The sequence below is a fragment of the Penicillium hispanicum genome, assembly GCF_028827665.1.
Source record: "Penicillium hispanicum strain IBT 35686 chromosome Unknown utg000008l_segment0_segment0, whole genome shotgun sequence".
NCBI classification, from domain to species: domain Eukaryota; kingdom Fungi; phylum Ascomycota; class Eurotiomycetes; order Eurotiales; family Aspergillaceae; genus Penicillium; species Penicillium hispanicum.
Genome location: NW_026623200.1, coordinates 2031246 through 2044989, shown reverse-complemented (window position 1 = coordinate 2044989; position 13744 = coordinate 2031246). Strand labels below are relative to the sequence as shown.

The 13744-nt window shown below is 52.0% G+C and overlaps 5 protein-coding genes across 5 annotated transcripts; 2 read left to right on the top strand and 3 right to left on the bottom strand.

Annotated features, from left to right (window-relative positions):
* Positions 1-127: 127 nt before the first annotated feature.
* N7459_009613 (uncharacterized protein) lies at positions 128-979 on the bottom strand (the record flags this gene model as incomplete). Its single annotated transcript, XM_056948781.1, has 1 exon — positions 128-979. One exon carries the CDS (start codon positions 977-979, stop codon positions 128-130), a length of 852 nt encoding a protein of 283 aa, XP_056796006.1.
* A 422-nt stretch (positions 980-1401) lies between these two features.
* Positions 1402-2947, bottom strand: hxkB (putative hexokinase; the record flags this gene model as incomplete). The annotated part of the gene is made up of 3 exons (XM_056948780.1): positions 1402-2225; positions 2450-2705; positions 2774-2947. The coding sequence occupies 3 exons, from the start codon at positions 2945-2947 to the stop codon at positions 1402-1404; spliced, it is 1254 nt and encodes a 417-aa protein (XP_056796005.1).
* A 917-nt stretch (positions 2948-3864) lies between these two features.
* Positions 3865-7959, top strand: N7459_009611 (GAS2 domain protein; the record flags this gene model as incomplete). The annotated part of the gene is made up of 1 exon (XM_056948779.1): positions 3865-7959. One exon carries the CDS (start codon positions 3865-3867, stop codon positions 7957-7959), a length of 4095 nt encoding a protein of 1364 aa, XP_056796004.1.
* Positions 7960-8687: 728 nt separating this feature from the next.
* Positions 8688-11324, bottom strand: N7459_009610 (GTPase-activating protein GYP7; the record flags this gene model as incomplete). The annotated part of the gene is made up of 4 exons (XM_056948778.1): positions 8688-9037; positions 9101-9419; positions 9482-11116; positions 11172-11324. 4 exons carry the CDS (start codon positions 11322-11324, stop codon positions 8688-8690), a joined length of 2457 nt encoding a protein of 818 aa, XP_056796003.1.
* Positions 11325-12295: 971 nt separating this feature from the next.
* N7459_009609 (aromatic ring-hydroxylating oxygenase subunit alpha) lies at positions 12296-13481 on the top strand (the record flags this gene model as incomplete). The annotated part of the gene is made up of 5 exons (XM_056948777.1): positions 12296-12382; positions 12441-12593; positions 12648-12829; positions 12890-13305; positions 13357-13481. 5 exons carry the CDS (start codon positions 12296-12298, stop codon positions 13479-13481), a joined length of 963 nt encoding a protein of 320 aa, XP_056796002.1.
* Positions 13482-13744: the final 263 nt, after the last annotated feature.

Below are 13744 nucleotides of genomic sequence, written 5' to 3'. Positions count from 1 at the left end.
CAAGCACAGAAGCTGGGCTTCCACCTACTGTCAGACACGATTCCTCCCCATTCCAATTGCCCGGCAGATAGACGTAAAGAACCAGTGCCATCTCGTTAATGAAGCCTGCTCAGATTTGAAGAGGGGTCTAATTAGAAATTCTGAACCAACAAAGCTTCTTAGGGGCCATGAACTCACAAGCAACCACTTTCGGGCTGAGTCTCCCGACACTCAGAACACGACTCCAATCTTTGCCATCAATGCGCACCTTTGCCCAGCCAGATTCATCATCGTCACCCACTTCACGCATTCGCTCACTCGGTAGTTGAGAATACTGATCTTGGGTGATATGAGCCGGATCCAACGGCGGATTCACCAGCCCCGACCAAATACTCGCAATACGAAGCTCATCCGTCGCAATAGCTAGTCGTAGCTTGCCATGCATATTGGCCGACAGTTCCAACTTGGGGCCCGTGTTGGTCGAAAGTGTTGTGGATGCAGTGTTAGTGGCGGACGCACCGAAGGAAGTGTGCATCCCCGGTGCATCGGCAGCGATGACACCCGGCTGCCGATTATGAGCGTCCGAAGATGCCAGCTTTGTAAAACGATCGGAGATGCTTTTCAGCTGCGCCAGGCCGGGAAGAATGATGTGCACGTCTGGATCCGGGCAGTGCGGCTCATGCAGACCTTCCACGGCGGACTCGTGCAAGATTTTAATGGGGATTTCTTGCGTGATCCAAGTCTCTCGTTCCCGGGCTCTTCGGTCCCCGACGACTTCTTCGTGGGGTGCAGCGGCGGGGCCTTGTTGGGCACCGTCTGTAGCGAGGGCCATGTTGCCCTCTGTCCATTCGGTTGAGAGCACAGTCAATGCCAGAAGAGGCATTCTGTCTTTTTTTGTGAGACGTAGCTGTGCCGACGAAGCGCCAAAGGCTGAACGTAGGGCACGGTTCAAGACACTGATGTTAATTTCAATATTGATGGCCTCAGAATTGGACTCCATTTCGTAGGAGTCCTCATCGAAAATGGTGTCCTTGGTAACGGATTAGCTAGTTTGACACTTTTCAACCGGGAAGGCCTCAATGGGACGCGTACAACTGGTATTTGAGCCCAGACCTGGGTTCCTTGATCCGGGATGATGGTGAAGCGCACCACATCATATTCCAGGCGCATCCAGCATATCTTACCCAGCGACGAAAGAGAGGCGGTCAATTCTGGACCGGTCAGCTTGATTCCATCCGCCAGAGATAGAAACACCCACTGGAGAAAGTCTTAGTATTCTTTAGTTGTGTCCGGAAGCGCATCGTGGTTACTGAGGGCAGATGGTAGAGGAAAGACGGATTGTTGATTGTGGAGAAATTGCTTATCGCTATCGGCGCCGCGATCAGGCCGAGCCAAGCATTTGCCAGTTCCCTCCATCTCTAACTATTGTTCAACGCTCTTCTCCTTCTGCTCCGCTTTCAGAACCAGTGCTGCAGCTAGTGCTGCACCTACACTTGACCCATCCTCAGATGGATTGAGCGAGATGAGTTCGAGTTCCCCCGGCGGCCAGTCGAAAATGTCTCGCAGTCCTTGCAACGCTCGCTCCTTGAACCCCCTGTACCTATTGAACACCGCGCCATCCACCCCAACATGACATTTACGGAGATCTTTCTTCTTGTAAATAGCTGCAATCCCGCATGCGTACAGACGCGCGGCGCGTGTCCCGACGAGCACAATCAGATATCGGCAAGCCTTTAACTCATCCAGACTAGGCGTTAGGCTCAACGTTTTCTCGAACTCCTTCCTCATCTCGTCGAGGCCGGGCGAAAAGTCTGTCTCTGCAATTGAGAGAAATGATGCCTCCAACGCGTTTTCCTTCCGGAGATGCGTGATATCCTGACCTTCGAACATTTTTCCTTCCTCGTGCAATGTCACAAGGATAAGACGGAGCACTTCTCCGATGTACAGACCAGCAACCATCTTCTCGAATATCTGTGTTCCAGGACGGATGGATTCCTCATCGATCTTGTGGTCAAACTTCGTCAATGGCAACACTTTTCGATCGTTATCGAATGCGCCATATTCGGTGTTGATGATTACATTCGCATTTTCGGGCAGACCGAGGCCACGAAGCTTGGGGATATATCGACATTCTTCCATGTAGGCCGCGTTGCAGCCAGTGCTGAATATGCTGCCGATCTTGATCTGAGGGTCCCGATAGTGCGATGCGATGAGGGTTCCAGTAGTGTCATTGATCAGCGCCACAACTCGCACCGGAAGTTTCTAACTGCATGAGCCGAAGTCAACTCTGCTTGACAGCCAGAAAGACTTACCCTTTTTTGAAAGGCAGATTCAAGCTGGGCAACAACATCGTGGCCTTCTACCCCCGACACATTGAAATTCTTTGTCCAACGCTGGAGAAATCCGCTCCGTATGGATCTTTGGTCGACTGGAAAGGAAAAGGAAAAGGATAATGGGAGAACACCACTACATTGGCCCCCTGCGTGATGCTCATGGAGGAAAACTTGCAGATGCTCCGCAATCCAATCCCACAGCTGCTCAGCTGTGCTGCCCGTCTTGACCTCCTCCGGCAGCCTAAACTTTCTCTGCGTCTGCTCAAAGTCTCCCTGGCCCTGGGAGAAGCATACTTCGCACACACGCAGATATGTCCCACCCATGTCCAAAGTCAAGATGCGTCCTTCCTCGCCGCCGCTTGGGAACTCCATCACCCAAGTGACATTCATTGGCTGTGTAATACGGATTAGTGTCAGCCCTCTATTCCTAAGATGTCGACTGAAGAAGACAGAATACCCACAATGTTGCCCCCATCCTTGGTAAGACCTCGTTCCAGTTCTTTGACAAAATGATCGGTGATCTTCTTGAGTTCCGGTGCTTCGATAACGAACCAATCCTCATATTGTTTGAGCTCAGAGATGAGCCACCGAGGCATGCCCTCGAGAATCTCTGGGCTGTAGCAGAACCCAGACATGATGCCGTCGTTTATTAGCGAGCAAGAGGCTTGTAGGTATTGGTGTAACTATGGATGTCAAGATTCACGCCTGGTAGACGATACCAACTCGTCACAACGCCACGATGACCGCATCATGACCATGTTCAATACTATAGAGCTCACTGCCTAGGCATAGCAAGGTCGTATTCATGATAACATGGCTTCATGGTATTAATTTGGGTGACATTGAATTGATTCACGCGTTCAAATCCATGCTATTTTGCGGGAGTCCAAGGGGCGTACGCGTACTCGGCCTCTAGGCAGCATCTAGGTAGCACCGGCCAGTCTGTAATAGCAACGCATTCAGTGAGCGAAAGTAGCCAATGCCTCTCATGCTCATCTTTTTTACGCAAATAATTTGGGGAAGCAGTGCTTGCAACCGTAAAAACTCCACTGGCAACCGATCTGACGCGCCCCCAGAAAAGTCACGAACCAAATAGCCAAATAGCGTCGCGGATCGCCAGCTCCACTCCCATCCGTGCCCCTTTTGGCTCCACCTGAACTTCGATCAGCAACAATTATTCTGCGTCAACCAGAGAGAACCGGTCTTTGCTCGTGTTCGTTTCCCGGTGCATTTCTCGCATCCTGCACTCAGCCACAGCTTCAACTCATCACACAGCGACTCGAGACGTCTCTGGTCCCTCGAGTCCCATCTTCCTTGCCGCTGCCCTCTCGGACTTGGACCGCGTCTGAAAAGCCTCGTTTGTTGGAGAACCCCGATTGCTCTAGCTCCTCTCGCTCAAAAACCTGCTCAAACGCGCCTCAGCATGCGGGCTCGACAGTGCGCTCTCCGTCCGCCTGCTGCCTCTTTCCGACCTCCGTCATTCTTATGCCATACCGAGCCAGTCGGTGTCTCTCTGTGAAGCTGACTCGGACTGCAGAGCCTGCCATTCGGAATGGCAGCCAGTCGAAGCAGCCCTTCGCGTCCGTCGATCCGCCTCTCTCCCGCACACTTCCGAGACAATTCGCGAGGCGCCTCCCCAGAAAGAAATCCAGCATCATTATACCCGAAAATCGATCCCCTGCTCAGCAACCTGTCACCCGAATCAACTTTGCACGCCCTCACATCGACCGAGGCTGTGCCATCCAGTGAGAGCTTCTCTCATGATGTTCTTTCCCAGAGTATCTCTCAGGTATCGCCTGCGGAACGCGCCCTAGGCATCCGTGCCGCTATAGCCGCCCAGAACCTGGACTTTTGGTATAAGGAGGTGCAATCGTGGACATGGCCGAGCCGGAACGATGCAAAGACTGGCAAGGGTTTTATACCGCCACTCAAGTCACAATTTGATGTGAAGTCAGCAGGGTCGAATTCCCCTTTGCCCACTGGTAGTAATGAGGTGGAGCATTATGGAAGCTTGCCGGCAGAGGTGGTACACAAATACGAAAAGAGAATCGAGGAAATACGCGATGGAATGGATAATCTCGACGTGGAGGAGCTCAAGGAGCACGTTCTCAATGCCCACATTCCATCCCGGTCTCGCCCTTCCTCCTCCACAAGCACCGTGTCCGTCCCCCCACCGCTCAGCTATGTGCAGCTCAGTGACTTTACAGCTGTAGTCACTGCGACGATTCTACGTACCTTGCCATATTTGTCGCGACTCGCCAGCCTACTCACGACCTGGGACGTTCGACTTCTCGTCTTGCGACAGATACCCGGGTTGTTGAGGGAGTTGAGGTCGACTCGATCAGCTCTAGACTCTGCTCTTCACGCGTTACGGGCGTCAGATCTGACTATCAGCGCCCAAGATCCTTTATCCAACTCATATCTGTGCGATGAACATGTCAGCTTGGAGACTGCCGTCGTTGCCGTGGGCAGGCGAATGGATCGATGCTTGGACGCGCTGGAAGGTCGTCAGGATACTTTGCCGGAAAATTGGATCGACGATCTTGAGGGAATTGAGTCGGACTTTGCTGCGTGGGTGGTGGAGGCTGAGAGATACAAGCTACGCGTCGAGTGGCTACGTGCAAAAGAACAATCTCGGGAAGAAGAGCCTACGAACGCTGTAACCGAGGACAAACAGCCTGGTCGCGACCAGTTCAAAGCCACAGAGGTGCTAGAAACTTCTGAGCCGCAACTCACAGAGCTTCCAGTGCAGAGACAACATGATAATAACCCGGTTGCGACTATATCTAAGCCAGAGTCTTTCCAAGAGATGGAGACTATCGAGGAAGAGCCATTGTCCAGTCTTCCACACCAAACAGCTAACAGCGCTGACAACCGCGAGGTGGATTCAGACGGTCCTGTACATTCCAGCACGAATTCTTCCTCGCTGTCGGAGCCTCTGCCGGTCATCTCGATGAGCCCTTGCGATCTCAAAGCCGTTATATCTGAGCCGAGCAAGTCAGATGGTGCAGATTCTAGGGATCGTCCGGATCTTGAGCTTCAATCCAATGTCGTCGTCGTCGATGATTTACAGACTCCGACACAGGCACACTATTCCCCGTTTCAATCATTTGAAACCCCACGGCAATCCTCGCCAACCAGTGTTCCGGTACCAGCGACCGCTGATCTGGAAGATAAAGAGAATATCCCACCTCCGGATTCTGTGCCACGGCAGATCCTATCACCTCCACGAGAACCTGCAACGAAGCCTCCCGCTTTGACAGAACACAATATAGAGGAAGATCCGTTTATCCAGAAAGCCTCCGTTACCAGTGTGCTAGATCAGAAAGAAGTGCCATCAATTGCTGTATCTGGAGATGAATCAACTGAGATGACCTCTCAGAACTCCACCAAATTTTTGCAGCCTGGGCTTGAAGTACAAACTGAAGCGGTCGACAAGACGCCCGAAATAGTTCACGAGCCAGAAGTCTCTGCGCAGTTATTGGCCCAGCCTGAGAATGATGTGAAAACGACATATACGACAGCGCCTGTTCCGAATGAGCCTCGGTTTCAAGAACCAACAGCTGTCCCCATTGAATCAGGGACGCCCACAACTGAAACTTCTCGGACTGGAGTCCTTGGTCGGGTAACAGAGAATCCTGCTCCTGTCTGCAGTTTTTCTGTGGAGCCTTCCCCAGAATCTACATACCTGACACCAGCTACCTCTGAGATCAAGCCTTCCGAGACGACATCCCAACCGATAGTAAAACAAATGACCGAGCAACCCACAACTTCACGAATGCCATTGCAGAGCCCCATAAAGCTATCCAAAACACGCCCAGCGAAGCTCAACCTCGAAAAGGGTGCTCCAAATTCTCATCGGCGTCGATCTTCAACTGGGTCTGTTGGTTCTTTACTTTCCGATAATTCCTCCCTGATCTCCAGCTCTGACGCTCCCGGTCCCCATACTGGTTCCTCCAATGAGGTGCGCTTTTCGACTCCCACTCGCCCCGAGTTCTCCCAGGGCGCTTCTATCCCCTCACATAGCGACCACACCTTACGGGAAGACCGTCTCCGCCGCTTGGAGAATCCCAAGACATCTGATCAGGCTCCCATCAACCCAGCACGCTCAGTGAGTCTGCCACTTGAACGGTTTATCAATGAGAAACTGGAGCTGGACTTGGGAGCAGACTCTCCCTCGGTTGCGCCTAGCTTCAACTCGTCAATGAAGCCCTCTGTGGCAAGACAATCACATAATACGTCGGCGTCAACCCAAGCTCCTCGCCTCTCTAACCGCCCTGCGCTCACCCGCGGGAAGTCTGCATCTGACTTGAAGGCGACCGCCCCATTGCCAAAGAGATTGGAAGATAATGCAAAGGCATTCGGCACAAATACTGCGCGTCGCGCTATGATGCATCAAGAGCAGCCAAAATCTTTCCATTTGCGCAAGCGCTTGACAGCTCACCCAAGCCTTGAGAGCCTTGGGGTCAAGAGACAGGAACTTGCTTACGTCGAGGAAGATGAATCAGAATTGACTGATGTCGGCTCTCGTGCGTCCTCGCTAAACAAGCAATCCCGCAAGCCAAGAGATCATCTGGACGAGAAAATTAACTCAATTTTGAGTACACTTCCTGGCCGCATACACCTTGTTGATCCTAACAATGAGGCCGAGTCGTCTTCCTCGTCCTCCTCTCTGGAACGTAAGATGCGAGAAAGATTCCTCTCCGAGTCTCCTCATGGCCCAGCTTCTCGCAGTATCACCCCGGCCCCTTCACTGACCATCATGCCCGCTGCCCGACGCCGATATTCGCACGCCCATAAGACGGAAGACGGGTACGTTAAGCTGTATCACCTTCATCATGGGGGCCAAGCGACACCCACCAAGCTATTTGTGCGCACTGTGGGAGAAGACGGCCAGCGGGTAATGGTGCGTGTCGGTGGTGGGTGGGCCGACCTCGGCGAGTACCTTCGCGAGTATGTCATTCACCACGGTCGACGGAAAGTGTCCGAAACACCGCGTGTGGAAGTCCAAGGTCTTGCATCCCGTTCGTCTCCAGGCCATCCTTCGCCCGGTAATATAATCACACCTGCACCGCTACACACCACATCTGGCCGAGCCACTCCATCCAGACCCTCATCAGTCCTCAGCGCTCGCCCGCCTTCATCATTGACGGTTCGCAAAACGCGCCGTGGATCTAACGCTTCTGATGCGATTGCTTCGAGGTCTGTGACAACGGGTGCCTTGAATTCCGTCACCTCCCCATCATATGCGGTCCAGTCTGGCCGACGACGTCTCTCCCTGTCTTCTAGCTATTCATCTCTCGTAGATGGACAGTCACCTGCCAACGCCAGCGGCCACGAGGCCCATTCCACACCTCTTGGTCTAGCCGGACCTAAACCCCGCTCTCGACATGTCTCTATGAGTCCAGAGGGCGAAGCATGGGTTGAAGACGTCCTCCAGAAAACCCGCAGGTCTAGCTCTCTCAATCCCACGCCCTTTCCCCTTACTCTTCCTGTTCCCAATGACCATGAAGACGTTGAGCGCCACAATATTCCTGACCAAGAGCCTCATGCCCAGTCCCTGCCCAAGGTCCGCAGCGTCGGCGACATCGGGTCCATCGGAACAAGCAGAAGAGTCGTTCTGAGAGGGCTGGGCAGTCACCGCTAAAATCAGAATGCGGGTATTTACATCTCTAACTCGAGACTCCCCTCCCCCTATGGGGTCGGCTCATGATCTGCTTGATCAGCGCGTTATGACTTGCGCTCTTATTTTATCTTTGATTCATATTTGACTTGTTATTCATTTCTTCTTCGCTTATCATCAATACTTGCATCAGCGCGGCGAAATTGTGAATTTGGTTGAACACCTTGCTTTGTTCACTGGTCTGATTCGGTTTGGCTCGATATCCTCATATCTGTTTTGTTGCTTTTTGAGAATCTGTATATATCTTGGCGCTTGCTCAGGACTCTTAATAAATACTATCAATACCCCTCATAGAGTTGTTGATCAACAAAAAGGATACCTAGCGTCTGGGGATTATGTAGATTATTTGTTATGTGCATAGGAAAGGCAAACGAGGTACAAGGCTAGTGCCTAAGTAATGTATTGTCTCAGGATATGCTTCCTACCCAAAGATGGACGATATTCTGCAATGATAACAAGGGGAGATGAAACAACAAATAGCCCACAAACGCCTGAGTCAAACTCTTTCGACTCCACCTCGGAATAATCCCCTCTTGCACAGGGAACCCCAAAAAGACCAGGCTAATGATTGAATTGTATAGTAAATCATGAAATCGTGAACCAGTAAAAGGCACGTCCGCTAATTGCACCAACAGCACAAACGTGAGCGTAAGCATGATTAAGGGGAAATGCGCAGCAAGGTACGAATTGCCTTAAAAGGTCTGCTGGCGTTTCCACGGGACGTCCTTCCTGAGTAGCTCACGGAGCTCCGATGAGATGACCTTTGGTTTGTCTGCATCTATTATTTTCTGTAGAGCAGAGGAGCCAGTGCTGGTGGCGCTGCTGGATCCGACAGTGGTTTCTTGTGGAGATTTGCCTTTGTCTGTACTCGAGGAAGATTCTAGAGTACCGACGGGGCCTGGTCGGCGTTGGTGCACAGTTGGGGCAGCCGGGAAATTGTCTTTCTTGTCGATAGCCTGGACGGCACGCTCGAAGCGATGGAAGAGTGATTCAGCGCGTGTGAGGAGGGGCACAAGGTCCATTGTGTTAGAAAGCTCGTTAACTACGACATTTCAATCAGTATATGATATATCAATCCCGATTAGTGCAAGAGGGTGTGGCATACTGTATTTCAGTACTTCATCGAAATGCTTGAGATGGTCCATTATGACATCGCGATGCTTCTCCAATATGGCGAGCGCAATAAATAGGTGGAAGCTGCTCGAGAAGTAGTCTGTCCAGAGGGTCTCCCACAGGCGGAGGACATCGACCCATTCAAACTCGCGCTTGTACCAAACCAGCAGCATTCGGAAAAAGAAAAAGAAATTTGTGCTGTCAGCAGACTGAAGATGTAAGTACAGCTGGGGGTCCATTAGCTGAACGAGATGGTCAAGGGCCAGCAGCTGAGAACGCATTCCGGACTGGTCTCGAAGGAAGTTTCGTTCCTGCAGATGACTAGTCAGTACAGATATGAGAGCTTTCTTGAAATAACCGAGTAGAAATTCACCATTCGGTCCATGAATCCCACGAAAGCCCAGAAGGCCACGGCATCGTCCTGCATGACAGCATAGAGCGGGGCGAGAAGATCGCTCATTCCTTGCACGTAGCCTAGATCTGGGTTATACTCGTTGTATGTTAATAGCATGTCCTTCATCTGTTCCAGGTGAACGTTGGTCCCTGTATCGGCGAACGGAGAGTCTGGGTCGGGGTGAGGAATGTCCTCTCCGGCAAATAGAGGAATCATCCGATCAGTGCGATGAACGTCTTTCTCAATCCGATTCCGCTGCTCTTTCCAATGATCGTACTCCTCCGTCGTGGAGTTGCCCTCCACCAAGCGTTCCCACCAACCTGCCTTCAGCCGGATGTATTCATCTCGCTTCGAATTCATAATCGCTTGACGCTCTTCATGCGTGCTCTCCCACGGGTACACACCCAGCAAAAAGAGCCAGGCTTCTTTCCTTGCACCGTCGTTGGGATCGAGCCCTCCATGGAAAATGCGCTCTTTCACTTCGTCAACTGTGAACTGCAGCCTTCCAGATATCGGGTCAAAGAAGCCCTCCCACTCGGAAAGTGTGACTATGCGTCGTCGCTCTTGAAGACCAAGGTTTCCGGTTTCAAGCTCCAATATCTCAAATTCGCCGACGGAACTATTTTCCGATTCTAGAACGTCCTGCGCAGTCCAAATACGCTCCTGTCTCTCTTTCTCACTCTGCTCGGCAATACTCATCGCCCAGCGAGCGAGATAGAGTCTAGCGCTGTCGAATTCATCCTGCAGCGTCTGAATCTCAGGGTTCTTCATCAAGCGTCGGACCTGTGGTGGAATACGTGTATTCTCAGCGAGATCGTTGGCAGTTCGACGTGTGAAAGTCGTGATCTTGCTCAGTTGCTCCAACACTTTCCATCGTGTCTCTTTAAGGGTCTTCATGAAAGGATCCATGGTAGCGTCGCGTTGAGAGGCCCCGCTGGGCCCCGCAGCAGTAGCTTCAGGCTGTGCTTGCGCTGTAACGGAGTCGTCCCCGCTGCCGCCAAGTGCCCGTCCAAATGACAACTGGTCTTCCTCAGATGGGTTGATGAGGTACACGTTCCGGTCGACGGCCGAGCGTTGCACCTCCACGTGTCTCCGCAGCCACCGCAGAACCTCGTCGCCGCCCCAGAACAGACCCCCTTCATTGTCAAAAGGATCGAAGCTCTCCTTGACCCGCTTCTTCTTTTGTAGGATTGTCGATTCGCATTCGCTGTCGTGGAAAAACAGGGCGGGGAAGCTGTCACCTGCACGGGTATTGATCACCAAACTGCCAAACCACCATCCTAAGCTCGGAGGGCGGACTAGTAGCGAATAGATCTCCGACACTGGGACCGCAAACGAATAAAGACCGATGGGATCTCTATTGACGGTGGTAGTCGGAAGCGGCGGGACGAGATACCTCTGACGTGGCGGCGACGAGTCGTCAGAGAGATCGACCTTCACATAGGTACTATAGGCGTCTCCGAGAGATGACTCGGGCACCCATGCTAGAAGGTAGGAGGAGGCTGCACTGCTGGTCGATGAAATGGGAGCCGGGCTGGAGGCGGGCTTTTGCTGGATAAGGGCGATGAAGCCGGGGATGTTGTCTTTGGCGGAGGGAGTCGGATGCACATAGACCTTCAGTTGCTCAATCAGTTCCGACTCTGTGATCATGTGGAAGGTGAGCCCATACTTTGCTTTTGGAATGCAGCAACTTGACACCTCGGCCGGAGCGGGCGTGAGCGATCGTGTTGTATTCGCCCTCGTCGTCATCACTAATGTCGTAAAACGACGCTGTCGGCGACGGGGGCGACGAGGGAGGCGTGTACTGGACCGACCCCGCCATGATGTGAAGGTTGCAGGTTGCAGAACGTTGGAAGGGCGCAGCTGTTGAAGACGTAATGATTGGCGATAAGATAAGCCCCTCTGTCTTCTTTCTCCTACCGCCTGCGTTTGTCTTCTGCTCTTCTGTGCTCGGTCGCCTTTGAAACTGTCTCTGTCTCTTGCCTTTCGCCTTTCGCTGTTAATCGTCTTTTCATGGATTCTTTCGCTGGTGGCCACACGGCCGCCAATCTACAACATCAGATACTCCAGGCAGCAGTCAACTCTGCCAGTGCCAGTTGTCGACATCGCTAGAACTTGCCAATATCAAATCCTCAGGCGTTTTCAGTGGATCTCGTTGGCTTGAATGACTATGCTTCTAATTCTTTTGACGACGATGATCCAAAGAATTAAGACTTCTGGGTGCAGAGAGAACACCTCGACGGAGCCCTTGAAGAATACATAGCGACCGGATGCAATGATAGAAGCACATTATTTGATGACTGGAAATCTTCCGACACCACTCTTATCAAAAAAAATACTTGATGAGTGTCCTATAAGTAGTCAGCATTTCCGGTCTCATTCAAGCAACACACGCCATGACTGTTCCCTCACTCCTCGGTCGAGCTTCACAACCGTATGCAGCAAAAGCTGGCCCACACGCATATACATATCGTCAGGTCCAGACACTCCTGCAGCACTATCATGAGTCAATCTGCTGCCGTAGCACGTCAATTGCCGCTGATCCGTGGGGGTTGACATCAAGGTCGTGCTCCTACGGGATTCGATAACTCCTTCAGGAAACGATAAACCGGCCACTCTGGAAGCACACCAAGGTTCAGCCTAAGCAAATCTGGGCCACCATCGTGATGAATACACACATTCCCTAGCAGAAAGACAGGTCCGGAGATATAAGGACATGCCTCCATCACTACTGCCCGTTACGAACAACGATCACAATCGCATCTTGCATGGTATACATCCTAGCCTATCAACATGTCTGAACTCGCTCGTACTCTGCCGGCCTCGTGGTATTGCAATGAAGCCCTCTATAAGATGGAGCGACGTGCGGTCTTCCTGAAGGTATGCAGAATGACAAGGAACTTTTTAAGCAACTTTCCGAGGCTAAGATCTTGTGCAGTCATGGTACTTGCTCGGCCCAGTGACCAGGTTCCAGACGGTGGGTGAGCATGTCGATTATGAAGTTGCTCAGCAGCCAATTTATGCCGTTCGTACCGGTGGCAATGCTCTCAACCCAGCACCTGAGGACCTTAGGGTTTTCTGCGTGAAGTCGGTATGCTGCCATCTCGAAGACCCGACCAGGCTAAATACTCACGGCTACATGTAGGATAGGGAGCTGCGAAGTCACGTCACACCTACCGGCCTCCTGTTTTCGACAATCTCCGATGAAGCACCCACCTTCCATGAGTTCTTCCCAGACCTGGAGGACCTGCTAGGGAAAGTTGACTTCACTCGACTACCATACCGCCGCAGTATCAAGTACGAAGGTCGCTTCAACTGGAAAACCATGTAGGGCCTTTACCCCAGCCCTGCTGAGCATGTTGAACGTTCTTTGCTGAACTCCTCCAGGGTGGATGGGTACCAGGAGTGTCTACACTGCCAGTACACCCACCCGTCGTTTTCGATTTACTATCCGCCCACCTTCTATACTGTGCGCAACAAACATAACTTCTCACAGCATATTGCAGACCCGAAGAAGCCTGATGATGGGCTGTTCCTCTACTTCTTCCCCAACTGCACTCTGAACGTGTACGGTGGTGGCATGTCGTCCTTCCGAGTCTGTCCCACGGCAGATCCCCACGTCACGCGGATGGAATTTGACTATTATCACCTGGAATCCGGTGAGAAGTTTGAAGAATATTTCAAGTTTGTGCGGCAGGTCGCGCTGGAAGATTACGAGCTCTGCGAGAAGGCTCAGGACAACTTGGCCAAGGGTGTTTACCATGAGGGGATCCTGAACCCGAACCAGGAGAATGGTGTTTCTTGTGAGTTCGCCGCCAAACGGCCCCAATGTGGTCGATACTGACACTTTCCAGATTACCAGAGGCGAGTTTTTGACATGGTCGTTGAGCAGCATGAGGCCGACCGCAAGACGAAGCACACTGAAGAGTCTGGACACGAGGAGCAGGTTGGACAATCGTTAGTCCAGATGGCTGCGTAGTAGATGCTTAGTGGTTACTGCAACATAATCTTCGGGGAACTCATCTAGGTGTAATGATTGACAAGTCAAGAATGCGGTTGTCGCCTTGTTTCGGGAATGCCCTCATGCGGATAGCATTATCGTGCACGTCGCAGCGCAATTTCTCCAGCCGTATCAGCTGCAATACATGATAAGCTAGCCATGCATCGGTTCATGTCCGATATCCATGAGCCACTCAGTAGTCTGTGATGCATAAGAGTCCACGGGAAATTCCAACTCCATTG